The 22,928-nt window shown below is 51.0% G+C and overlaps 1 protein-coding gene across 14 annotated transcripts in view; it reads left to right on the top strand.

Moving 5' to 3' along the window:
• The window catches only part of UBR4 (ubiquitin protein ligase E3 component n-recognin 4), a 154,373-nt gene that overhangs the window by 112,795 nt on the left and 18,650 nt on the right, over nucleotides 1-22,928 (top strand). For 8 of the 14 annotated variants that reach the window (XM_083453526.1, XM_083453529.1, XM_083453528.1 and 5 more), the window contains 14 exons: nucleotides 486-613; nucleotides 2,490-2,619; nucleotides 3,650-3,807; nucleotides 4,519-4,628; nucleotides 5,319-5,460; nucleotides 6,813-6,894; nucleotides 7,033-7,206; nucleotides 8,311-8,432; nucleotides 9,284-9,481; nucleotides 10,390-10,470; nucleotides 16,122-16,209; nucleotides 18,039-18,184; nucleotides 21,852-21,959; nucleotides 22,217-22,336. In XM_083453526.1, the coding sequence (XP_083309652.1) occupies nucleotides 486-613; nucleotides 2,490-2,619; nucleotides 3,650-3,807; nucleotides 4,519-4,628; nucleotides 5,319-5,460; nucleotides 6,813-6,894; nucleotides 7,033-7,206; nucleotides 8,311-8,432; nucleotides 9,284-9,481; nucleotides 10,390-10,470; nucleotides 16,122-16,209; nucleotides 18,039-18,184; nucleotides 21,852-21,959; nucleotides 22,217-22,336 (1,787 nt within the window). The remainder of the gene's footprint in view (nucleotides 1-485; nucleotides 614-2,489; nucleotides 2,620-3,649; nucleotides 3,808-4,518; nucleotides 4,629-5,318; nucleotides 5,461-6,812; nucleotides 6,895-7,032; nucleotides 7,207-8,310; nucleotides 8,433-9,283; nucleotides 9,482-10,389; nucleotides 10,471-16,121; nucleotides 16,210-18,038; nucleotides 18,185-21,851; nucleotides 21,960-22,216; nucleotides 22,337-22,928) is intronic. The other 6 variants (XM_083453531.1, XM_083453539.1, XM_083453537.1 and 3 more) reach the window with 1 other exon arrangement.

Below are 22,928 nucleotides of genomic sequence, written 5' to 3'. Positions count from 1 at the left end.
AAACTGAATGATGGGGGGGGGGGGGTTTCCTGCTACACCTCCAAGATGCTTCGTCTCCCCCTTTTGATGGGCAATGGCAAGGAGAAGCAGCCTGGATACGTGGGAAGGCTTTTGCTTTAACAGTTTACCCCAGGGGTCAGCAAACGTTTCCAGCAGGGGGCCGGTCCACTGTCCCTCGGACCTGGAGAGGGGGGCAGACTATATTTTGAAGGGAAAAAACGAACGAATTTCTATGCCCCACAAATAACCCAGAGATGCATTTTGAATAAAAGCACACCTTCGACTCATGTAAAAACGCTCTGATTCCCAGACCATCCACAGGCCGGATTGAGAAGGCGATTGGGCCGCATCCGGCCCCCAGGCCTTAGTTTGTCAACCCATGGATTACCCCGTAGCTGGTGGGTGTTCGAGAATGTGTCTTGCTGTTTCGTGCTGCCTTCTGTGATGCCTTTGCTTCTCCCCCTCCCGCTTGGCTCCCCCTCCAGCTCTCAGTCTCTTCCTGATGGCCGTGAACATCAAGACGCCGGTGGTGGTGGAGAACATCACTCTCATGTGCCTGCGCATCCTGCAGAAGCTGATCAAGCCCCCGGCTCCAACCAGCAAGAAGAACAAGGTAGCCTTCCCCCTGCAGCCCTTTTTGGGACTCTTGAGCCGTCTGGTTCATCGCTGGAATCCTGTTTAGAGTTTGGATTTGATATCCCGCTTTATCACTCCCCTTCAGGAGTCTCAAAGAGGCTAACATTCTCCTTTCCCTTCCTCCCCCACAACAAACACTCTGTGAGGTGAGTGGGGCTGAGAGACGTCAGAGAAGTGTGACTGGCCCAAGGTCACCCAGCAGCTGCATGTGGAGGAGCGGAGACGCGAACCCGGTTCCCCAGATTACGAGACTACTGCTCTAACCACTACACCACACTGGCTCTCGCCAGTGTGTTTCCACTTGAGCAAATCCTCCTAGGCAGAATGTGCTTCGGGAGACTCGTAGGGGGAAAACTTTTGTACATATTTTCTGATTTTGGATGTATGGGAGCATGTAGGGGTGGCAGAATGGGGGAACCAGAAGACTCCAGGGTGTGTTTTGAGCACAGCATTTATGAACTGTTGTATTTGTTATTTAACTGATTTTGGGGTGTGTTTTCTATATTATTTGCTCCGTTTTATTCTGTAAGCCAATTTGATTATTGGGTGGGTAGGAGTTGTTTGTTTTTGCAATAGGGTGGGGTATATGCTTCTTTAAAAAGGACTCAGAAGGAAATCTTCCTGTAGCTTAGTGGAAGAGCACATGCTTTCTAGGGTTTGGTCCCTAGAATTTCCAGAGAACTAGTGTGGTGTATTGATAAGAGTGTCAGACTAGAACCTGGGAGATCAGGGTTTAAATCCCCCCACTTGGCCACATGAAGGGACCCGGGTGGCGCTGTGGGTAAAAGCCTCAGCGCCTAGGACTTGCCGATCGCATGGTTGGCGGTTTGAATCCCCGCGGCGGGGTGCGCTCCTGCCGTTCGGTCCCAGCGCCTGCCAACCTAGCAGTTCGAAAGCACCCCCGGGTGCAAGTAGATAAATAGGGACTGCTTACTAGCGGGAAGGTAAACGGCGTTTCTGTGTGCGGCTCTGGCTCGCCAGAGCAGCGATGTCACACTGGCCACGTGACCCGGAAGTGTCTTCAGACAGCGCTGGCTCCCGGCCTCTTAAGTGAGATGGGCGCACAACCCCAGAGTCGGACACGACTGGCCCGTACGGGCAGGGGTACCTTTACCTTTACCTTACTTGGCCACATGAGGTTCACTGGGGGGCCTCGGCCCAGTCGCTGCTTCTCACAGCCTAGCCTACCTCACAGGGTTGTTGCGAGGATAAAATGGGATGCTCCCCCCCCCCCCAGCTGGTACTGGGCAAGATAGACGGACTTGGCATAACACCAAAATATAAAATCTGGCCAAATTTCACTTTGGTTCTGCACTGCATGTACGTATGAAGCAGTTGCTAAAACCCATTAGTAATTTAATTATCCTGTGCTTCAGGCACCGCTCAGTAGGAAACGGCCTTACACAGAGTCAGGCCATTGGTCTGTCTAGCTTAGTAAAATCTACGATGGGCTGGCAGTGTCTCTCTAGGGCAGCGGTTCTCAACCTGTGGGTCCCCGGATGTTGTTGGACTACAACTCCCATCATCCCTGAGCTCTGGCCTTGCTAGCTAGGGGTGATGGGAGTTGTAGTTCAACAACACCTGGGGACCCACAGGTTGAGAAAGGTTGCGCTAGGGTTTCAGGCAGGATCTGTTCTAGCCCCACCTGGAGATGCCAGGGGTGGAACCCAGGACCTTCTGCATGCGAAACACAGAGCTTTTGTGATGAAAGCATCTGTATCAACACACTGGTGCCAAGTCTTACTTTACATGGGGGTGACCCCACTCTAGATGCAAGACGTTCTCTGACTATCTGGCCTGTAGGTGACTGGTTCTGCTTCAGGCTGTCACAGCCTTTCCTTGTTCTTCTTTAGGACACCCCTGTGGACTCCTTGACCACCGTCAAGCCCTACAGCAATGAAATCCATGCTCAGGCCCAACTCTGGCTCAAGAGGGACCCCAAAGCTTCGTACGAGGCTTGGAAGAAATGCCTCCCTGCCAGAGGTACGTACTGTGCCCTGCAGAAGTAAGCGTAAGTGTCTGTGTGTGTGTGTGTGAGAGAGAGAGAGAGAGAGAGAGAGAGAGAGAGAGAGAGAGAGAGAGATCACACTCTTCTGCCCTTTGCACTCAAAGCATCATAGCATTGGAGAAAAGGTTCAGGGTCATGTAGGTGGACCCCCCTGCACTGATGCAGAAAGCCCACAACTTTTAAGACCCTCACCTTGGTTGCCACCCTTTTATGGACATATTTGTGTCGGCATCCGAGGGTCGAAAGCCAGCTGGCTAGCCCCCCCCAGCTGGATCGTCTCCTTCCAGCCGTGCCGCTCCGAAGATCCATCGACCTCTGGCTCCGACATAAATTAGTGACCCAAGCCTCCCATACTTGGGCACACTATACTTAGCAGTGTAAACTGCACAACAGAAAAGGCTGAGGCTTGTGAATACATACTACGAGCTACGGATTTACGAAACATAAATCAGGACAAAGAAACACGTCTCTTCTTGCCGTCTCCTCGGAGGGAGAGTCAAAGCAAAAGCAGTACAGCGGAATTTCCGCTTACGCCAGCAAACCGTGCTGGGATGTAAACAGATATGTGACACATAACAATCCCATGCCTGCAACTAAAGGTAGAACGGAAAGTCCCAACAACTTGATCTGCTCCTTAGGCGTTGGGAGCATTTGGCCCTCCAGATGTTACCAAACTACAACTCCCATCAGCCCCAGAAAGCATGACCTGTGGCCAGGGATAATGGGAGTTGCAGTTCAGCAACAACTGAAGGGCCATAAAGTTCCCCACACCTCCTGCACCTGTTGCTGCTTAATCCAGACTAATTTCCTTCCCAACGGAACTTCAGTTTGAGATCGGTTCCTACACTTCGCGCTGCATTTATGAACTTGAGAGGCTATCCCCGTGGAAAGTTCCCAGCCCTCGGGAAAGTTCTTACCCTGCCCCTGAGTAACAGAGGTAGCTCTTGGTACCCGGTTAGGGGACACCTCCGCTAACCTCCGCTCGAATCCCCGCCCTCGCTTTAGGCCTCGACGCCAATGGAAAGTCTCCCAGCAGGACGGAGCTTCGCCACCTTTACCTGACAGAAAAGTACACCTGGAAGTGGAAGCAGTTCATGAGCAGGCGGGGGAAGAGGACCTGCCCCCTGGATCTCAAGCTGGGACACAACAATTGGCTGCGGCAGGTATGGAGACCCCAAAGGCTCTAGCTTGCGCCATCTGATTAGAGCTGTTTCGCATCTGTCCCTCGGGAATGGCGTGACATTCCTCTGCAGTGGATGCAGGCTTTTTATCTCATGGGTATCTTGGGTCCTCGTAAGCTGCCTTCAGACCTAGGTAGTGAAATGTAGGGTAAAGGTAAAGGGACCCCTGACCATTAGGTCCAGTCGTGACCGACTCTGGGGTTGCGGCGCTCATCTCGCTTTATTGGCCAAGGGAGCCGGCGTACAGCTTCCGGGTCATGTGGCCAGCAGGACTAAGCTGCTTCTGGCGAACCAGAGCAGTGCACGGAAACACTGTTTACCTTCCCACTGGAGCGGTACCTATTTATCTACTTGCACTTTGACATGCTTTCGAACTGCTAGGTTGGCAGGAGCAGGGACCGAGCAACGGGAGCTCACCCCGTTGTGGGGATTCGAACTGCCAGCCTTCTGATCGGCAAGCCCTAGGCTCAGTGGTTTAGATCACAGCGCCACCCGCGTAGGGTATACAATCTTATAAATGTAGGGTATACACTCTTGAAATAGAGAAACCCAAATGTTTTTTACAGGTCTTCCATGTACACTGGGGTGGGGTTACCTCGGGCTCTGGGGCCAAATGTGGGTCATTGCAGCCAGGTGTCTCAACCCTACATGAGATGAGTCTCACGAATACCCCAATTTTCCTCTCCCGGGTAGGTCTTGTTCACGCCTGCAACCCAGGCTGCCCGGCAGGCCGCCTGCACCATCGTTGAAGCTCTGGCCACCATCCCCAGCCGGAAGCAGCAGGTCCTCAACCTGCTCACCAGGTACAGTGCCACAAGCTCCCTCTTCTTGGGGGATGGTAAAGGTAAAGAGACCCCTGACCATTAGGTCCAGTCGTGGCCAACTCTGGGGTTGCAGTGCTCATCTCACTTTATCGGCCGAGGGAGCCGGCATACAGCTTCCGGGTCATGTGGCCAGCATGACTAAGCCGCTTCTGGTGAACCAGAGCAGCTTACGGAAATGCCGTTTACCTTCCCGCCGGAGCAGTACCTATTTATCTACTTGCACTTTGACGAGCTTTCGAACTGCTAGGTTGGCAGGAGTAGGGACCGAGCAACGGGAGCTCACCCCGTCGCGGGGATTTGATCCGCCGACCTTCTGATCAGCAGGCCCTAGGCACAGTGGTTTAACCCACTGCACCACCCGCGTCCCACTTGGGGGACCATGGGATCATATAATTATAGAGTTGGGAAGAGGCCATGAGGGCCATCTAGTCCAACCACCTGCCATGCAGGGATATTTGACTCAAAGCAGGGCTTGAACCCACAACGCTGAGATTAAGAGGCTCATGCTCTAAGGATTTGAGAAGCCCTGCAGGTGCAAGGATCTCCCCACTGTCAGTTAAATAATTTCCACTCAATTTTGTATCAGTGTTTTGCTTCTCTGTTTACAAAGAAGTCCGTTCTCTTTTTTATATTTCCAACTCGCCAGTGTTTTCTCTGCCTTTCTCTTAGTTACCTGGATGAGTTGAGCATGGCTGGGGAATGTGCAGCAGAGTACCTGGCACTCTACCAGAAACTCATCAAGCCTGCCCGCTGGAAGGTCTACCTGGCGGCCAGGGGGGTCCTGCCTTACGTTGGAAACCTCATTACAAAGGTAAAGAAAGGTTTTCTAGCTGGAGCTTGCTGCCAAGAAGTCTGAGAACTGAGAGGTGGGAGGGAAAGCAGTTTTCATCTGCCCAGTGCATTCACGACAGGTGTGGGGTTTGAACGGGGCATTTGGCACTTCTTGATCTAAGCTGTGCTCTGTTACACAAGTGACCTGTGTCAATTCCCTTCCTCCCTCCAGTGACAAAACTTACCATCAGCATCTAACACCTTGCTTTCAGGATTTGTGCTGGCTGCCAGTCTGCTTCTGGGCCAAGTTCAAGGTGTTGGCACTCACATTTAAGGCCCTCTGTAGCTCAGGACCAGTTTCTTAAGAGATCACCTTATCTCTTATACATCCATCGGATCCTTGCAGTCTGTAGGAGAGTTTCTCCTGCAAGTTCCCAAGATCTCAGAAGCCCACAGTGTCGTAATTCGGAGCAGGGCTTTTAGTGTGGCTGCCCCTGTTCTGTGGAACATCATCCCTGCCGAGAGACAACACCCCCCCCCCAATCTATTCGCCCTTTCCAGAAATAATAGAATACGTTTTTGTTGTGACGGGCTTTCCCAGCTGAATCAATAAACGGGTCTTTTACTATGAGTGTCCACTTCTTGTCGTTTAAGTCTTTGTTGTTTCTCATCATTTTACCGTATTTTTCGCCCCATAGGACGTACTGGCCCATAGGACGCACCATGTTTTTTGGGGGGGAAATAAAGAAAAAAAATTTATTTCCCACCCAGGCGCTTGTGGGGCCGGCAGCGGGGAGAAGCGCTCTTCTCCCCGCCGCCCGCCTTCAGACCAGGTCCGGGGACAGCGGGGAGATGCGCTGCGCCTCCCAGCTGTTCCCAGAGCTTGTGGGGGCGGCAGCGGGGAGAAGCGCTCTTCTCCCCGCCGCCCGCCTTCAGACCAGGTCCGGGGACAGCGGGGAGACGCGCTGCGCCTCCCAGCTGTCCCCGGAGCTTGCGGGGCTGGGGGCGGGGTCTCCCTGCCATCAGCCTCCAAACCACTTCCGGAGACAGCGGGATGGCGGCGTTCCGCCTCCCTCTGTCCCCCGACCTTGTGGGGCTGGTGCTGGGGCTCTCCTGAAGCCTGGAGAGTGAGAGGGGTCGGTGCGCACCAACCCCTCTTGCTCTCCAGGCTTCAGCGAAAGCCTGCATTCGCCCCATAGGACGCACACACATTTCCCCTTCATTTTTGGAGGGGGAAAAGTGCGTCCTATAGGGCGAAAAATACGGTATATGTGAATTGCCTTGCAATGGTTTAAAAAGTGATTAATAATCCAGCGTCAATAGTAGGAATGATACACACACACACTCCCACACACATGGTGCCTTCATAACCTGTGCCTCTCTGCTTTTTAGGAAATTGCCCGTCTACTCGCCCTGGAGGAGGCCACGCTCAGCACTGACCTGCAGCAGGGATACGCTTTGAAGAGCATCACAGGTGATGCTCCTCCTCCCATCACCTCCTTTCTTGACTTGACGTGCCATTTCTGTGTGTGCTGGACTTCTGTCCCATTCTCTCTCTCTCTTCTCGGCGTCCCCACTTTGTAAACTGAGCCTTAATTCCTTGCTCCCCCAGGCCTCCTTTCCTCCTTTGTGGAGGTCGAGTCCATCAAACGGCACTTCAAGAGCCGCCTGGTGGGGACCGTGCTGAACGGCTACCTGTGCCTGAGGAAGTTGGTGGTGCAGCGGACCAAGCTGATTGATGAGACCCAGGACATGCTGCTGGAGATGCTGGAGGACATGACGACAGGTGGGGAGCGCGCCAGTGGGATGGGGAGCTTGCAAAACTCCTGGGACCAGAGGCTTTTTGGAGTCTGTTTCGTTTCGTTTTTATAAAAATATTTGTGCATATTCATGAAAAACATCAGAGGATTTTAAAACAGTTGTGCATAAAAGCTGAAAAATCAGAAGAGTCAGTGGAAGAAGATTGGAAGAAATTTAAAGACTATTTATAGAAACATTGCAAAATTGATGAATGTTAGAATGATGCTGGATTGAAGTTAAGTGGGTTTTTTAGCAGCAATGTTAAGGAATATGTAAAAATGGATTGTTAATGGGTGATAATTTAAAGCTATAATATATTAAGATAAAAGAGGAAGATAAAATTAAAGAGGGAAAGGATTTGCTGAATTAACCAACTGAATTGGAATACAAGAAGGGGAGGTGTGAGGAGGTCAGAGAAACAAGTAAATGAAAGATAAGTTATGGAAAGACTGATTTGTTTTTAACTGTTTTTATTTTGTATTTTCTCTCTCTTTTTATTTTTTTTCTATTTTCTCTAATTTTTGTAATATGTTGAAATGTTAATAAATATCTTAAAAAAAAAAAGGCTGAAAAATCAGAAACCATGTAAAGAGGTATTCTGCATTGCCTGCATAGACCTGGTTCAATAGAAAAGTTTTCAGCAGATGTTTAAAGGTCAGCACAGAAGCTGAATCTCCAGTGGCAGAGCATTCCACAGGACAGGGCTGATGGACCCTAAAGACTCTGTTCTAGTTGCTACCAAGTGAGCCTTGCCAACTCAGGGAATGGCCAGCGATGCTCCTGCAAATAATCTCAGGGGCTGAGGTGGGATATAAACGTTCAGGGCTTTGTCAGTTAATACAAGGACCCTGGACCTGGATGAGCAGCCAGTGCAGATGATTTAACGAGGGCGTCGCAGGCTGTCAGCCAGATTCCCCATCAGCAGTCTGGCTGCTGCATTCTGCACCGGCTGGAGCTTCTGAAGCAAGAGCAGCCCCACACCCGGCGCATTGCAGTAATCCAGCCTCAAGATTAACAATGCATGGATTTACACTAAGGAGATGAGTCAGGAAGCCCCCGTGAGACTTGACTCCATTGCTTTTCTCTGCAGGCACAGAATCGGAAACGAAGGCCTTCATGGCAGTGTGCATTGAAACGGCCAAGCGTTACAGCCTCGTTGACTACCGGACGCCCGTCTTCATTTTCGAGAGGCTCTGCAGCATTATCTATCCGGTAGGGGAGCTGACCTGTTTCTAGTCGTTAAGGAGGGACAGCTGGACCCAGCCATAATCCCAGGGGTGCCTCCCTCAGCTACGCAAACATCTACCCTACATTTTTTGGGTGGCGCAAGGATGTGGCTGGGAGCCTCCCGCTGCCACAGTAGCGAAGCACACAATAGCAATATTGGCACAACTGCAATGGACAATGATGCAGTTTCTAGAAATGTAGATTTGCGTATGGTAGCCAGGACAGTCTGTTTCCATAGCTGTCAACCTTCCCCTTTTTTGTGGGAAATTCCTTTATTCCAGCGCTGCTTCCCGCTGCTATCCCGGATTGTTAGATATCCAGTAGACTGTCCCCAGGACAGGTGAGGCTGCTGATCCCTTATTTTCAAATCCGAAAGTTTGACAGTTATGTGTTTCCCTAACTCCAAAGAGCTGATGCACAATATTCCTGCAGTGGAAACTTAAATTCCCAGCCCCCCAATATAAATAGGAGGCTTTATTTTTGGGAAATGTCTAAAAGGCAATGTCTCATGCAGAGGTGCAACAGGCAGGCAGCTCCAAGAGTAATTCTGTCCTGTAACCCACAACTGCATCTATATAGAATGATCTATTCCCACCCAATGCACTCCACAGGAACTGTGCTGAGGCAGGACCAGAATGGTAAGTCCAACAGAGATGCAACGGGCAGCCTCTCCTGTGGGTTTCAATACTTAGACACTTCCTTTAGGCACAGAGTTTGGGCCATGCTATCCCTTGCAGTGTTTTGCGTTTTGTCCCCTGCCAGCTGTGCAGAAGGGACCAGCCAAGTTTCAGGGCGGGAGACACGGGCTCATTTCCCACCCGTTGCCATTGTTTCAGGAGGAGAACGAGGTGACGGAGTTCTTTGTCACCCTGGAGAAGGACCCGCAGCAGGAAGACTTCCTCCAGGGGCGGATGCCTGGCAACCCCTACAGCAGCAATGAGCCGGGCATTGGGCCCCTGATGAGGGACATCAAGAACAAGATCTGCCAGGACTGCGACTTGGTGGCTCTGCTGGAGGACGACAGTGGGATGGAGGTGAGGATCGTTGCGGGGGGGGGGGGGCAGAGCACAGATGAGGAGCCCTCCAGATGTTGCCAGGGAGCTCTGAGGGCCGCATAAGAAAAGAGCTGAAAGCTCTTCTTTCAACTCTTTTTTTTAAAAAAAAAAATATTTATTAGAGGTTTAATAGTTACAGAAAAAAGAAGAAAGAAACAATAAAAATTTTAACAGAACAAAACAATACCTTACAATACATCGGGGAAAAACAAACAAAAAACAATACAGCAAAACAACAAGAAAAACAAAAACATTTAAAAACACATCCAATATTTCCATATCTTTACCTTTCATTTACTTGTTTCATCGACCTCCTCACACCTCCCTTTTTTGTGTTCTAGTTCAATTAGCTATTTCAGCAAATCCTTTCCATCTTTCTCAATTTGTTGTTCTATAATTTATCTTAACACAATCTAACCTTAAATTTTCCACTTTGGCCCATTAACAATCAGTTTTTGCTTAATTCTTTATAACATTTCTGCTAAAACCATATAACTTCATTCCAGCATTCTTCTAACATTCATTAATTTTGCAATATTTCTGTAAATATACTTTGAATTTTTTCCAATCTTCTTCCACCGACTCTTCTCCCTGGTCTCGGATTCTGCCAGTCATTTCTGCCAATTCCATGTAGTCCATCAGGCCTCATTCAGCTCTTGGACCTGACGCTCCCCACTTTGTGTGTCCACTGATCCTTTTTAAACTGGAGTTGCCAGTTTTGAACTGGGACCTTCTGCATCCGAAGCATGTGTCCTTCCGCTGAGCAATGGGCCCTCAAATGTTCCAGATGTCTAGGCACAAGCACACTTCAAAAGGAGTGACGGAAGGACCACTAGTATGCATTTTACCCATGAGTGAGCTGCTGTATCCTGTTTTCTTTCTTTCAGCTCTTGGTGAACAACAAGATCATCAGCCTTGACCTCCCAGTGGCCGAGGTGTACAAGAAAGTCTGGTGCCCAACCAATGAGGTACGGCTCTCCACACACACAAAATGCACAATCCTGTGGGGCTTTTATGGTGTCTTACGACCTCTTCTGGCTGCAAGTTGTTCATTGCCTCTGAAAAATAGTGACTTGGGATACAAAGCTCCAACCTCTGTCAACAGCCCCAAAGGCTTAGCTTGTTCCATGTGTTCAGGGATCCTTTTGCTGGGCCCCCCTTCTCAAGGGTCTCTCTCTCTCTCTCTCTCTCTCTCTCTCTCTCTCTCTCTCTCCTTGAGGAATGGGTCGTGAAATCTGTGTGTTTGCCTGCTAATCTCCTTCCCTCTCTGCTTTAGGCCTGTGTGTACAGCCCCTGGGCCACTGTGTCACCCAGAATTATTATTTACCGTATTTTTTGCACCATAACACTCACTTTTTTCCTCCTAGAAAGTAAGGGGAAATGTCTGTGCGTGTTATGAAAGGAATGCCTACGGGTGGCATGCCTACGGATTTTCCTCCTCTAAAAACTATGGGTGTGTTATGGTCGGGTGCGTGTTATAGAGCGAAAAATACGGTAACTCTTCTCACCACCCCTGGTTCTCCATTATCTTGATCCTGATGAACAGGCCTCATTCCTCTTTACAACTGAAACTGGTCTGGCATTGAGGCTACTTGCCCCCACCCAGATGCCAGGCAGACTTCGTTTCCAGACAGAAATTAACCACTGCCAGGATGCACCTTATATGTCTAGAAGGGTTTGTGGATCTGTGGGACAGTTGCATTGCAGCGGGGAAGGGCTGGGGAGGCTGCGTCCAGCCAGAAGAATACCTAGCAGGTGATTGCTGGTGTCTAAGAGGGCTGATAATATTTTGATGATCACAAATCAAAATTCGCAAGCAAACAAGTCAGTCTTTCCAGTTGACAGGTCAGCTGAGTGGACCTGGCTTTGCCCAGCCAGGTCAGAATTGCAGCATGAAATGACGAAGCGATGGAACTTCTTTATGTAGTATATGAGAACGGCGATGCATCGAGACGAAAAAGGGCCATGGGTTTATATATATGCTCGCAGAAATGCAAAACGCTCAGGACATTTTTGAAGGGAAGGAAACTTGATTCCCTCCCCCTGCAAAAGGGTTGGGGTGGAAATCAAGCATTTGATGTCTTTGCTTTGACTATCAGTGCCAAACTTTGGGTATTATCCTCCAGAAAGCCTCTAGGAATGAATATGTTAAAATACCCCTGCCTTGTCATCCGAGTTCAAAAGAATCTCATGTTTGTCGAGAAGCAGTTGGGAGATTAATGCATTCAGATGCATGGATCCGAATGGCCCTGTGTTTCCAACAGACTGACAGTTCCTGAATAGAGAGACCTGCATTTCAGAATTTAATATGAGTCTAGGTTTTTCACCGTGTGTGTGTGTGTGTGTGTGTGATGAATATTTCACAGATTGCTCTTAGCATTTCCCTCTCTCCAGCCTTTCATCCTCTCTTCCTTACGGGGCCTTATGTCAAGTTCCACTTCGTGTATTGTGTATCCCCCCCCCCCCGGTCATTATTACAAATTAATGCATTGATATGCCCCTTCCATGGCAAAATGGCAACTGATTTGTTTGTTGGGGGAAAGTCGATGACCTTTTCAAAGTAAAATTATGCTGGATGCAGAAAAGTCACCGAGAACTTGCTTTCACCCTGTTGGTTTCATGTATTTGGCTATTGAGTTTTTGGTGACACCCCACCCCCTGGTCCTCGCCACGTGCCAAAATTTAAGCTGCGATGTCCCCCCAAGTCTGTTGATAATGGAGAAACGCTGTAATTCTGTGTTTTAAGAATATGGCTTTCGGCAATGCTGGTAACCGGCTCTTGCCATCCCGCAAGCATGTTTAAGGCTTGTCCTGAAAGTTGCCGTGAGAAGAAAACAAACCTGATCCTTACTCAGAGGCTGAACAGAGATGAGGGTCTGTTAAAGACGTGGCTCCGGGAGCTTCGTTTTAAAAATGCATTTCATTTAATTAATATATACAGTGCCTCATAATGTGAAAGTAGCTTCTCTGGTAGGGTTGCCATATTCCCCAAAGTGAATATCTGGACAAAGGTGTTGAGCTCTCCCCAAAAAATTCATTTTAGGGCTTTTATTGGATTTTTAAATGATTTTTTAAAAAAATAAAAATAAAAATCTCCCTATTTTCCCTGGACATTTTGCCGATTCAGCAAAAATGGGCCCACACGCCATTTTGCAGCCTGATTCCCGGATGTGCATGGGAAAACCCGGACGTATGTCAGCCCTATTCTCTGGGCCTCACCCGAGCGCTTAGCACCTTAAAGCATTTGGCCCACCCAGCTAGCAGAGTAGAGCTTGCCCTCGCTTGGAGGTGCGAGAGTGGGAAATTTTATTTGTCTCTTGGTGCAGGTGAAAACTATACCAAAGTGTGTACAGAGACGCTCTTCGTTTTCCTCTCCTATTCCCTCCCCCCAAAATGCACCTTGGATCTAAGGGTTCCTAGCTGTGATATGGGAACCATTGGGGTAGTGGTTAGAATATCTGCCCAGGGCCTGGGAGAGACCAGGGTTCGAATCCCTGCTTGGCTGTGAAGCTCAGTGGGTGTGACCTTTGGGGGTCAGGCACTTCCTTCTCTGGGTCACAGGGTTGCCGTGGGGATTAACGGAGAAGAAGGGGAGATGCATGCACTCCTTGTAGAAAAAGGCGCGCTATAAATGCAGTCAGTCACTCAATAATAAATATGCCACCATCCTAGCAAGGCTCTCAGAGAGTCTGAGAGTTTGGACCCTGGACGAGAACCTGGAAGCTGTGTCAAAAGAAAAATGAATTGGTATTGATTTATGTTGTTGTTGTTGTTTAGTCGTTTAGTCGTGTCCGACTCTTCGTGACCCCCTGGACCAGAGCACGCCAGGCACTCCTGTCTTCCACTGCCTCCCGCAGTTTGGTCAGACTCATGTTGGTAGCTTCGAGAACACTGTCCAACCATCTCATCCTCTGTCATCCCCTTCTCCTTGTGCCCGCCATCTTTTCCAACATCAGGGTATTTTCCAGGGTGTCTTTTCTTCTCATGAGGTGGCCAAAGTATTGGAGCCTCAGCTTCAGGATCTGTCCTTCCAGTGAGCACTCAGGGCTGATTTCCTTCAGAATGGAGAGGTTTGATCTTCTTGCAGTCCATGGGACTCTCAAGAGTCTCCTCCAGCACCATAATTCAAAAGCATCAATTCTTCGGCGACCAGCCTTCTTTATGGTCCAGCTCTCACTTCCATACATCACTACTGGGAAAACCATGGCTTTAACTATACAGACCTACATTTTAGTAAAACTTCGTATTAATGGCAACGTTTCCATATGTAACTGTGCGTTTGCGTAATATTTCGGTTGCACTGTCTGTTGTGGCTTCGGCTTTTTCGTACGTTGCTCGGAGATCATTTTTTTCATATATTAACCGGTGTAGAAATCAAATAGCCAGTCATTCATGCCACGAAGGCTTGGGAGCCAGCCCCGCTCCAGATCCCTTTTCCAGGCTGTGCGTGACCGTCGCCTGTTGCGTCTCTGCCTGCGTGGCTTCCCAGGATTCCCGGCTGCCCTGCTGAAAAGGCCGGGGAGAGTTTTTGTCAGCGTTGCTGTCAGCGCCTGAGCAGCTTTCATCTTCTTCCCCTTTGTGACGGCCTCCGCCTCCCCCCCCCCCCCGCTTTCCTCCTCCTTCAGCTCCTTCTCTGGTTCCCTAGGAAATAGACAGGCTCACAAGGAGCTAACCTCGGGGCTGCATTTGTTTCCCTTGTCTCTTTTTCACCCGCTTTCCCTTTGTTCGTCTGCCATTTTACCAGAGCCCCCCGCGGTGCTAATTGCGGGTCTCTGGCACGGCCTTTGAGCCGATCTTCCCCCGAGGGTTTTCCCCGGCGCTTTCCGGAATCTTCTCTGACATTAAGCGCTGCTTATTCCACATTAGGCTTAGCTGCAGACTTCTTGACAGGTCCTCTTCTCTCCCTCTCTGCACCCCCCCAGTATCCCCACCCCCACCCCAAATAAGGCCTCCTTCTCCCAAAGCTGGGATCCCAAACATACACCCCCCCTTCCCTTTCTTCCCTGCTCTGTATTCAAACTTAAAACAGCATTAAAGTTCAGAAAGGGAGAGAGAGAGAGGGAGACAAACAGCCAAGGCTTCTGGCATGAAACAAGCTTCCTCCCCACAGGGAAAGTTGTAACAAGTCCCTTCTCTGCTTAGCCACTCTCCTAATACCCTGTTCAACTTAAAAGCTTATTAAACTGTCACTCTCTCTTCCTCTCTCTCTCTCTCACCCCCCCCCCATCCTCTTCACGTCAGCGAGGGAGATTTGCGTCTATTTAAAAAAAAGAAAAGCCAATCAAATTAACATATCTTCTCATTCCGTATATTTTATTCCAGCCTCCCTGTTCTCGAGCATATATCCCGAATGTTATATAGATACTGGTTTTAAGGGCAAAATATGGTGGAGTTAAAGGCTGGTTGCGGCAGGGACTTCCTGGGCAGCTGCTGAAAAGCTACACCTGTACATTCTTCCAACATGATGGTACCTACACCTTAGGAACTCCCTGCCTGTTGATGCCACCCACGTTCCTTCGCTGTGCCCTTTCCAGTGCCAGCCAAAAATATTTTTGCTTGGGCAAACACTCAGGCATGAAGAATGTCGACGTGCATTCTAATGTAGCTTTTAGCTTATTGTTAATTATTTTGTGACGGTTTACAGTAACTGCTTTTACTGATAATTTCATTGTTTGGGTCTGTTTGTAAATTGCTTTGAGCTTCGTTTTGCTTTTTACAAGCAAGTGGTACATCCATTTTATGAAATACAGTCGTACCTTGGAAGTCGAACGGAATCCGTTCTGGAAGTCTGTTTGACTTCCAAAACGTTCGGAAACCAAAGAGCGGCTTCTGATTGGCTGCAGGAAGCTCCTGCAGCCAATCAGAAGCCCCGTCAGACGTTTGGCTTCCAAGAATAGTTTGCAAAGCATAACACTCACTTCCGGGTTTGCAGCGTTCAGGAGCCAAAACCTTCAGGAACTAAGCTGTTTGAAAACCAAGGTACAATTGTAAATCTGTTTCTTGGGAGTCAGGCCTTTGACCCGTCAAGATGAGTACTGTCTACCCTGACTGGCAGCGTTTTTCCTGCTTGCTCTGTCTCTGCAGCTCTCTCTAGCTAACTAGATATGCCAGGGATTGGCCTGAGGCTGTAAAGAGGCAAGACGACTCAGGCTTCCCTAGCCATGAATTAACTCTGCTGCCACCCCGAATCTTGTTTCATTGCGGAGTGGGTCATAATCCTGCTTTTCCTCTGCCGTGCCCCTTTCCCCTCACTGAAAGCAAGCAGGAAGAGGGGGAGGAACTCCACTTTTGTTTCTCTGCATTGATTTATTCAGAGGACTGCTGGATCAAAGAGCTCTCTAAGGCATGTACATAATAAAATTGTAGGCGCCTCCTGGCAGAGACCCTAAAAAGGTCTGCATTAGGGAAGCTTACAGCTGGCCGCTGGCTCCCTTCGGAGACTTTTCAGAGTGTAGCCCAGAACCTCTTGACTATCCTGACGCTACTGACAGACACCCCACCCCCACCCCTTTTCCTGTGGGGTTAGCTCAGCCCTGGTTAAAAGGGGCTGTCCATTTAAGGCTTCTCTGGGGCTTGGCAAAGACTTTATTGTGGTTCCTCCCGGCTTCTTTCTCCGCAGGGGGAGCCCATGAGGATCATTTACCGCATGCGAGGCTTACTGGGCGACGCGACAGAAGAGTTCATTGAGTCGTTGGACTCCACTACAGGTACGGCGCTTGCTTCTCCCTCGTCGGAAGGGACCACCCGGACGTCTTCAGCTGTGGGGTCACAGCAGTTTGGCCAAAGACCTCCTGGCAGCGGGAGCTCTGTGGGGCTGAGGTTGCCTCCCTTGGAGAAAGTCACTTTTGCAGTCCAGCTGCTTTGAACACCTCTGACCTGGCACTGGTCTCAACAATCCTGGGTTGCATCCAGCCAAGTTCTACTCAGAACAGATCCATTGACGTGCGTGGAACCATAAGTCATGTCTGTTAGCCTCAGTGGATCTACTCTGTGCAGGACTTACATTGGATAGAATGCAGTGAACCTTTGGGGGAATGGAGTGGTAACCAATCTGTGCAACAGCCGCCACCCCCCCGGGAGGGAATTACCTGTGCAGGAGATCCATTGACTTCAGGTGTGGGGAACCTTTCTCCCCCACCCCCAATGTTCCTGAACTCCAAACTCGCCCAGTGAAGCTAAATGATTTAGGTTGGACAAAAGAAAGTACCGTATTTTTCGCCCTATAGGACGCACCGGCCCATAGGATGCACCTAGTTTTCAGGGGGGGAAATCAAGGGAAAAAATATGATTTCCCCCCCGCAGCTCTGGGAGCAGCGGGCAGGCTGCACGCAGCCTGTGCCCTACTCCAAGACCTTCTTCCTGCTTTTGCGGGAGGTGGTGGAATTCCCCCATCTCCCGCAAAAGCCCACAGGAGAGAGAAGGCACAGACTCTTGACAGTCAGTCCCTTCTCCCTCCTTGGGGAAAAGCCCCCAAGAGCTGTGTGCTCTTTAAAGGCTGCGCGGCTCTTGCGGGCTTTTCTGCGAGGTGGGGGAATTCCCCCATCTCCTAGAAAAGCCAGCAAAGCCGCGCAGCCCCTTTAAAGAGCGCCTGGCTTTTGCCTGCTTTTGCGGGAGGTGGGGGAATTCCCCCATCTCCCGCAAAAGCCCACAGGAGCGAGAAGGGACGGACGCCGCCAGTCAGTCCCTTCTCCCTCCTTGGGGAAAAGCCTGCTTTCCACCACTGCCGGCCTCCAAGCCGGGTTGGAGAGTAGCAGGAAGACGTTGCGCGCCTTCCCGCTGCCCCCCATCCTCTGGGGCTGGCGATGGGGGAAGCGCTGCTTTCCCCCACCGCCAGCCTCAAAGAGCAGACTCTCCTGGCTTCAGCAGAAGCAACGCGAAGCCTCCAGAGCGCAGGCTTCGGATTCGCGCTGCTATCGCTGAAGCCAAGGAGCCTGCATTCGCCCCATAAGACGCACACACATTTCCCCTTCATTTTTGGAGGGGGGGAAAGTGCGTCTTATAGGGCGAAAAATACGGTACATCTTCATTCAGTGCCTGGTTAAACTATGGAACTCACTTCCACAGGAGGCAGTGATGGGCAACCAACTTGGATAGCTTTAGAAGAGGATGGGACAAATTCACGGGAGGATAAGGCTGTCAGTGGCTTCTAGGCACGGTGAGGGCTTTGCTTTCAAATACCAGTTGCTGGAAACTGCAAGAGGAGAGAATTGCTTTTGTACTCAGGTCTTGCTTGTGAGTTTCCCATAATGGACATCTGGCTGGCCACTGTGAAAACAGGATTCTGGGTTAGGTGGGCCCCATTGGGCCTTATCCAGCAAGACTCGCGATCTTCATTTGCATCAGTCCTGGCAAGCATCCCTGGCCAGGGATGATGGGAGTTGCAGCTCAGCCACCTCCAAAGGGTTTCCCCCCACCTGTTCTTTGGTGGAAGGGGAAAAACATGGCCTGGCGCTGTCACCCTTTGAGTCCTCTCCCCGCAGTGGCTGGCGTGTGCTTCCTCCCAGCTTTGTTGATGCCATTGCCTCTCTCCTGTCAGCCTCTTTCTTTTCCACAGATGAAGAGGAGGATGAGGAAGAAGTGTACAAAATGGCGGGCGTGATGGCACAGTGCGGGGGGCTGGGCTGCATGCTGAACCGCTTGACCGGCATCAAGGATTTCAAGCAAGGCCGACACCTCCTGACGGTGAGTGTCCCCCCCCCCCAATCGCTCCCTCTTTCTGCGTGTGTTTGTGGCCCTTTTCAGGTTCATCGACAAAGGACTGAATGGGAGAACCATTCGACAGGCTTTCTCACGGTCATCTGTTCAGTCATGGTGAGAACAGGGCGCTGGACCAGGGCGCAATTGGCCTGATTCAGCAGGCTCTTCTTGGGTCCTTGTATTCTTTTGCTCACGAGAGCGCTGTGGCGGTCACACAGGGCCCCCGGACGTTTGACGGTGTATTGATCCCTGTGCCACCACTGTGATTGCTTTCTTCGCTGCCACCAACCCGTTTCTCACGGGGACACACGGAGTCCAGTCAGTTGTTAACGTTAACAAATACCGTATTTTTTGCTCTATAAGACTCACTTTTTCCCTCCTAAAAGGTAAGGGGAAATGTGTGTGCGTCTTATGGAGCGAATGAAGGCTGCCAAGCTATCCCAGAAGCCAGAACAGCAAGAGGGATCGCTGCTTTCACTGCGTAGCAATCCCTCTTGCTGTTCTGGCTTCTGAGATTCAGAATATTTTTTTTCTGGTTTTCCTCCTCCAAAAACTAGGTGCGTCTTGTGGTCTGGTGCGTCTTATAGAGCGAAAAATACGGTAATCAAGTTTATTTTATAGGCATGAACAAGCTTATGGTTTCAGTTAATTTTTCTTGGCAGTTTCTTAATCTTAGTTCCTTAACTTCATTCGTTCCTAACAACTTCAAACTGATTATCCCAACTAACTATCTGGCTCCACCTAACAGTTCCTCTCACTCTTTCACCACACAACTCGACCAACCCACAGACTTACATCCTCTCTCTTCCTTCTTCAGTGTGGTGTAGTGGTTAAGAGCGGTAGTCTCGTAATCTGGTGAACCGGGTTCACGTCTCCGCTCCTCCACATGCAGCTGCTGGGTGACCTTGGGCCAGTCACACTTCTCTGAAGTCTCTCAGCCCCACTCACCTCCCAGAGTGTTTGTTGTGGGGGAGGAAGGGAAAGGAGAATGTTAGCCACTTTGAGACTCCTTAAAGGGAGTGAAAGGCGGGATATCAAATCCAAACACTACTTCTTCTTCAACTCCCAACTCTCAACTGACTTTCACACACTCCAACTCTAACCCTAACTCCTATCAGTTTCAGATGCCAATCACATCGCACTCATTTTAACCCTTTCCTTATGACCCACCTAGGAGGCAAACGCCACTAGCACTCCCCCCAATTTTCTTTATTATTTACTTATTCGTAACAATTGCACACCGCCCTTCACCCATAGATCTCAAGGTGGTTCACAGCATAAAAAAAGAGAAGAAATACCAGCCATCTGACCAGCTACCTGCCTGTCGTTCATTAGAGCCGGTGCTCTAGTGCATAGGTGTCAAACACAAGGCCCGTGGGCCGAATCCGGCCCGCCAGACCTCGTCATGTGGCCCGTGTAGCCGCCAGCCCGGCCTGCCCGCTTCCTCCTGCGAGGCGGCGCGCTGTGGGCGGGGATGGGGGGCTGGAAGGCGGGCGGTGGAGAAAGCGAAGGCGCTCCCTTCCCGCGCCGTTACTCGGCCGGCCTGAGAGAAAATTTCTGAGGCGGCGGCAGCCTTCGCCCAGGGTCGGGGGGGCCATGGCGGGACTTTGCCCTCCCGGTGTCCTGGAGCATCTGGAGCTGGGGCAGCTGCGGGACCCGCTGGGCGGCGGCGGCAGAGTCGTCGTCGGCGCTTCTTCTCCTTCTCCTCCTCCTTCGTCTTGCTCGCCGTCGCCGCCGCTCTCGTCTTGCTCGAGGCAGGCCTGGAGCCGGGACAACCCGGGCTTCGAGCCCGAGGAGGAGGCGGGCGAAGCGGCCAGGGCGGCTGGCGGAGCGCAGATGGGCGTGGTGGAGTGGGGCCGAGGAGGGGCACCTTCGCCCTCAGAGCCCGACGCCCGGGAGGGCCTGCCGAGAGCGGAGGCGCAGGCGGCGCGACGAAAAGGAGGAAGGCGGAGGGGAAGGCGAAGTCCAGCGGCCTTGCTCCGCTGGAGGCGCCCCGACGCCGCGTTTCCCTCATGAGGAGACGGGCGAGGAGGTCGCCGAGCAGCAGCCGCCGCCGCCTCGCCGCCTCACCTGGGCCAAAGGGATGGTGCACCGCCTGCGAGGTGAGTCGCCGCCCGGCCGGGCCCTTCTGTCGCCCTTCCCAGCTCGCATCTCTCCTGTTTCACCTTACTACTTTTATGTTACTCACAAGTCTTCTGCTCTGAAGACAGATTCAAATAATCCGTTCAGCTCCTCTGCAATCTCCTTTCCCACCTTCAGCACACCTTTGATTCCCTCGTTGGCCAAAGGCTCTACCACAGACATGTCCAAAGTCCGTTTCGGGGGCCTAATCCGGCCCCTTCAGCAGTTTATGGGGTAAAATCATCAAAAAACCCCTCAACAACTTCAACCCTAAAAAAAGCGCAACAACTTTGGTTGGCCCTCACGGCCCTTCACTTCACCAAATCTGGCCCTCCTTGACCCCTTGAAAAAAGTTTGGTTACCACTGCTCTAGCGGTTAGTGTGTTTGTTGGACTGTGATTTGGGACACCAGAGTTTGAATCCCCTGTCAGTCATGAAGTTCATTGGGGTGACCTGGAGCTGGTCCCCATCTCTTGGCTTCATCTATCTCACAGGGTTGTTGTGAAAACAGCTCAGTGGCAGAGCCCCTCTTTTGCATGCAGAACTTCCCAGCAGCATCTCCGGGGAGGGGCTCCCTGCCTGGAACCCTGTGGAGCTGCTGCCAATCTAGACACAATACTGAGCCAGATGGGCCAGTGGCCTGACTCTGTATAAGGCAGCTTCCTATGTCTTTGCATAGAGCTGTAGTGTTGGAATGGACCCCAGGGGTCATCTGGTCCAATTCCCTGCAATGCAAGAATCTTGCCCACATCCATCCCTGGGGCCGCCTTGAGAACTTAAGCATCAGCCCCCCCCCCCCATTTCGACCTATAAAATCTTTAAACAGCTCAGGACCGCAATACCTCTTTCCATATGAATCTACCTGAGATCATCTTCTGAGGCCCTCCTTTGTGTGCCTCCTCCTCAAAAGGTCCGGAGGGTGGCAACATGAGAACAGGGCCTTCTCTGCAGTGGCTCCCCATCTGCGGAATGCTCTCCCCAAGGAAGTTCACCTGGCGCCTTCATTATATACCTTTAAGTGCCAGGCAAAAATGTTCCTTTTTAACCAGGCCTTTGGTTGATCCGATTTACATCCTATGCCCTTTTAAAATGTTTTTGTGGTGGTGGGGGAGGCCAATGGGTGGTTGTTTTTATTTTTATTAGGTATTTTGTGGTTTTATATCTTGATTTTATTCTGTGAACTGCCCTGAGCCCCCCCCTCCCCGGGTATAGGACGGTATATAAATTCAATAAAAAATAAAAATAATAATCATCTGATGCCACAAGCCAAGACGGTGATGATGAGGGGCACAACTTTGCCTTAGCTGGCATTGCCTGCATTTCCTCCCCTTGACCAGAAGGTGGTGCAGGGAGCCAGTGCCTGATCTCCAGGGCTCCCAGCAATGAGAACCCAGAGCACTCAAGAGATGCGAGCGAGCCAGGGGGGCACAAAGTGAGGAGCGGGTTCCTGCATTGGGGTTGACGCTGGTCCTAAAATCTGTGAAGGCCACTTGCCTCGGCTCTAGGTTCTCCCGTTTCCCCCTCTACACAGGTGCTGCTGAAACTCTTCAGCTACTGTGTCAAAGTGAAGGTTAACCGCCAGCAGCTGGTGAAGCTGGAGATGAACACACTCAACGTCATGCTGGGGACCCTCAACCTGGTAAGGCAGAGCCTCCTGCCACCGGGAGATGTGGGGAAAATACGGGGTGGCTGGGCTCCCTCTCTGTTCCCGGAGCCGCCTTCCCACTCCATGGCCACATCAAGAGCGGTTTTTGTAATTGTTCAGCCACGCTGCCCTCCCTTACCTGTGTGTTACGCCACGCTGGCCTGGGAGTGGGAGGCTGGCACCAGTTGGGCGGCTTCTTGGAGGGCCGGGGCACGGGCTGCTGTGACGCTTGTCGCCACCCTTCTCCTCAGGCTCTGGTGGCCGAGCAGGAGAGCAAAGACAGCGGAGGGGCAGCTGTGGCCGAGCAGGTGCTCAGCATCATGGAGATCATCCTGGATGAGTCCAACGCAGAGCCACTAAGTGAGGACAAGGTGAGTGTTTGCACGTGGGAGGAGTGGGGGCGAGGGGAAGGTTTGCGGTTTCTGCATCCAGGGAGCAGATTTCATCCCCCCCCCCCTTGATCCTCTTCCCTGTTGTTTTAGTTTTGTATGCTCCTTGGTGGCAGAGGCCTGCCTTCATAGCAGTATTTGCTTGTATTTCGCCCGTCTCTCTTCAGGAAACTCTTGAATCGCCACAGACACAGGCGGCATTGCCCAAATCAGGGATAGAGAGCCAGTGGGCCTCCAAATGTTTTTGGGTTGCAGTTCTCATCATCCCTGGGCTGCTGGGATTTCGGGTCCCAAGAACATCTGGAGGGTCACAGCTGACTCCCCACTCCTAGAATCATAGAATCATAGAGCTGGAAGAGACCACAAGGGCCATCGAGTCCAACTCCCTGCCAAGCAGGAAACACCATCAGAGCACTCCTGACATATGGTTGTCAAGCCTCTGCTTAAAGACCTCCAAAGAAGGAGACTCCACCACACTCCTTGGCAGCAAATTCCACTGTCAAACAGCTCTTACTGTCAGGAAGTTCTTCCTAATGTTTAGGTGGAATCTTCTTTCTTGTAGTTTGGATCCATT

The sequence above is a fragment of the Podarcis tiliguerta genome (genome assembly GCF_965153285.1).
Source record: "Podarcis tiliguerta genome assembly, chromosome: 8".
Lineage (NCBI taxonomy): Eukaryota > Metazoa > Chordata > Lepidosauria > Squamata > Lacertidae > Podarcis > Podarcis tiliguerta.
This window is presented reverse-complemented; position numbering and strand designations above follow the sequence as displayed.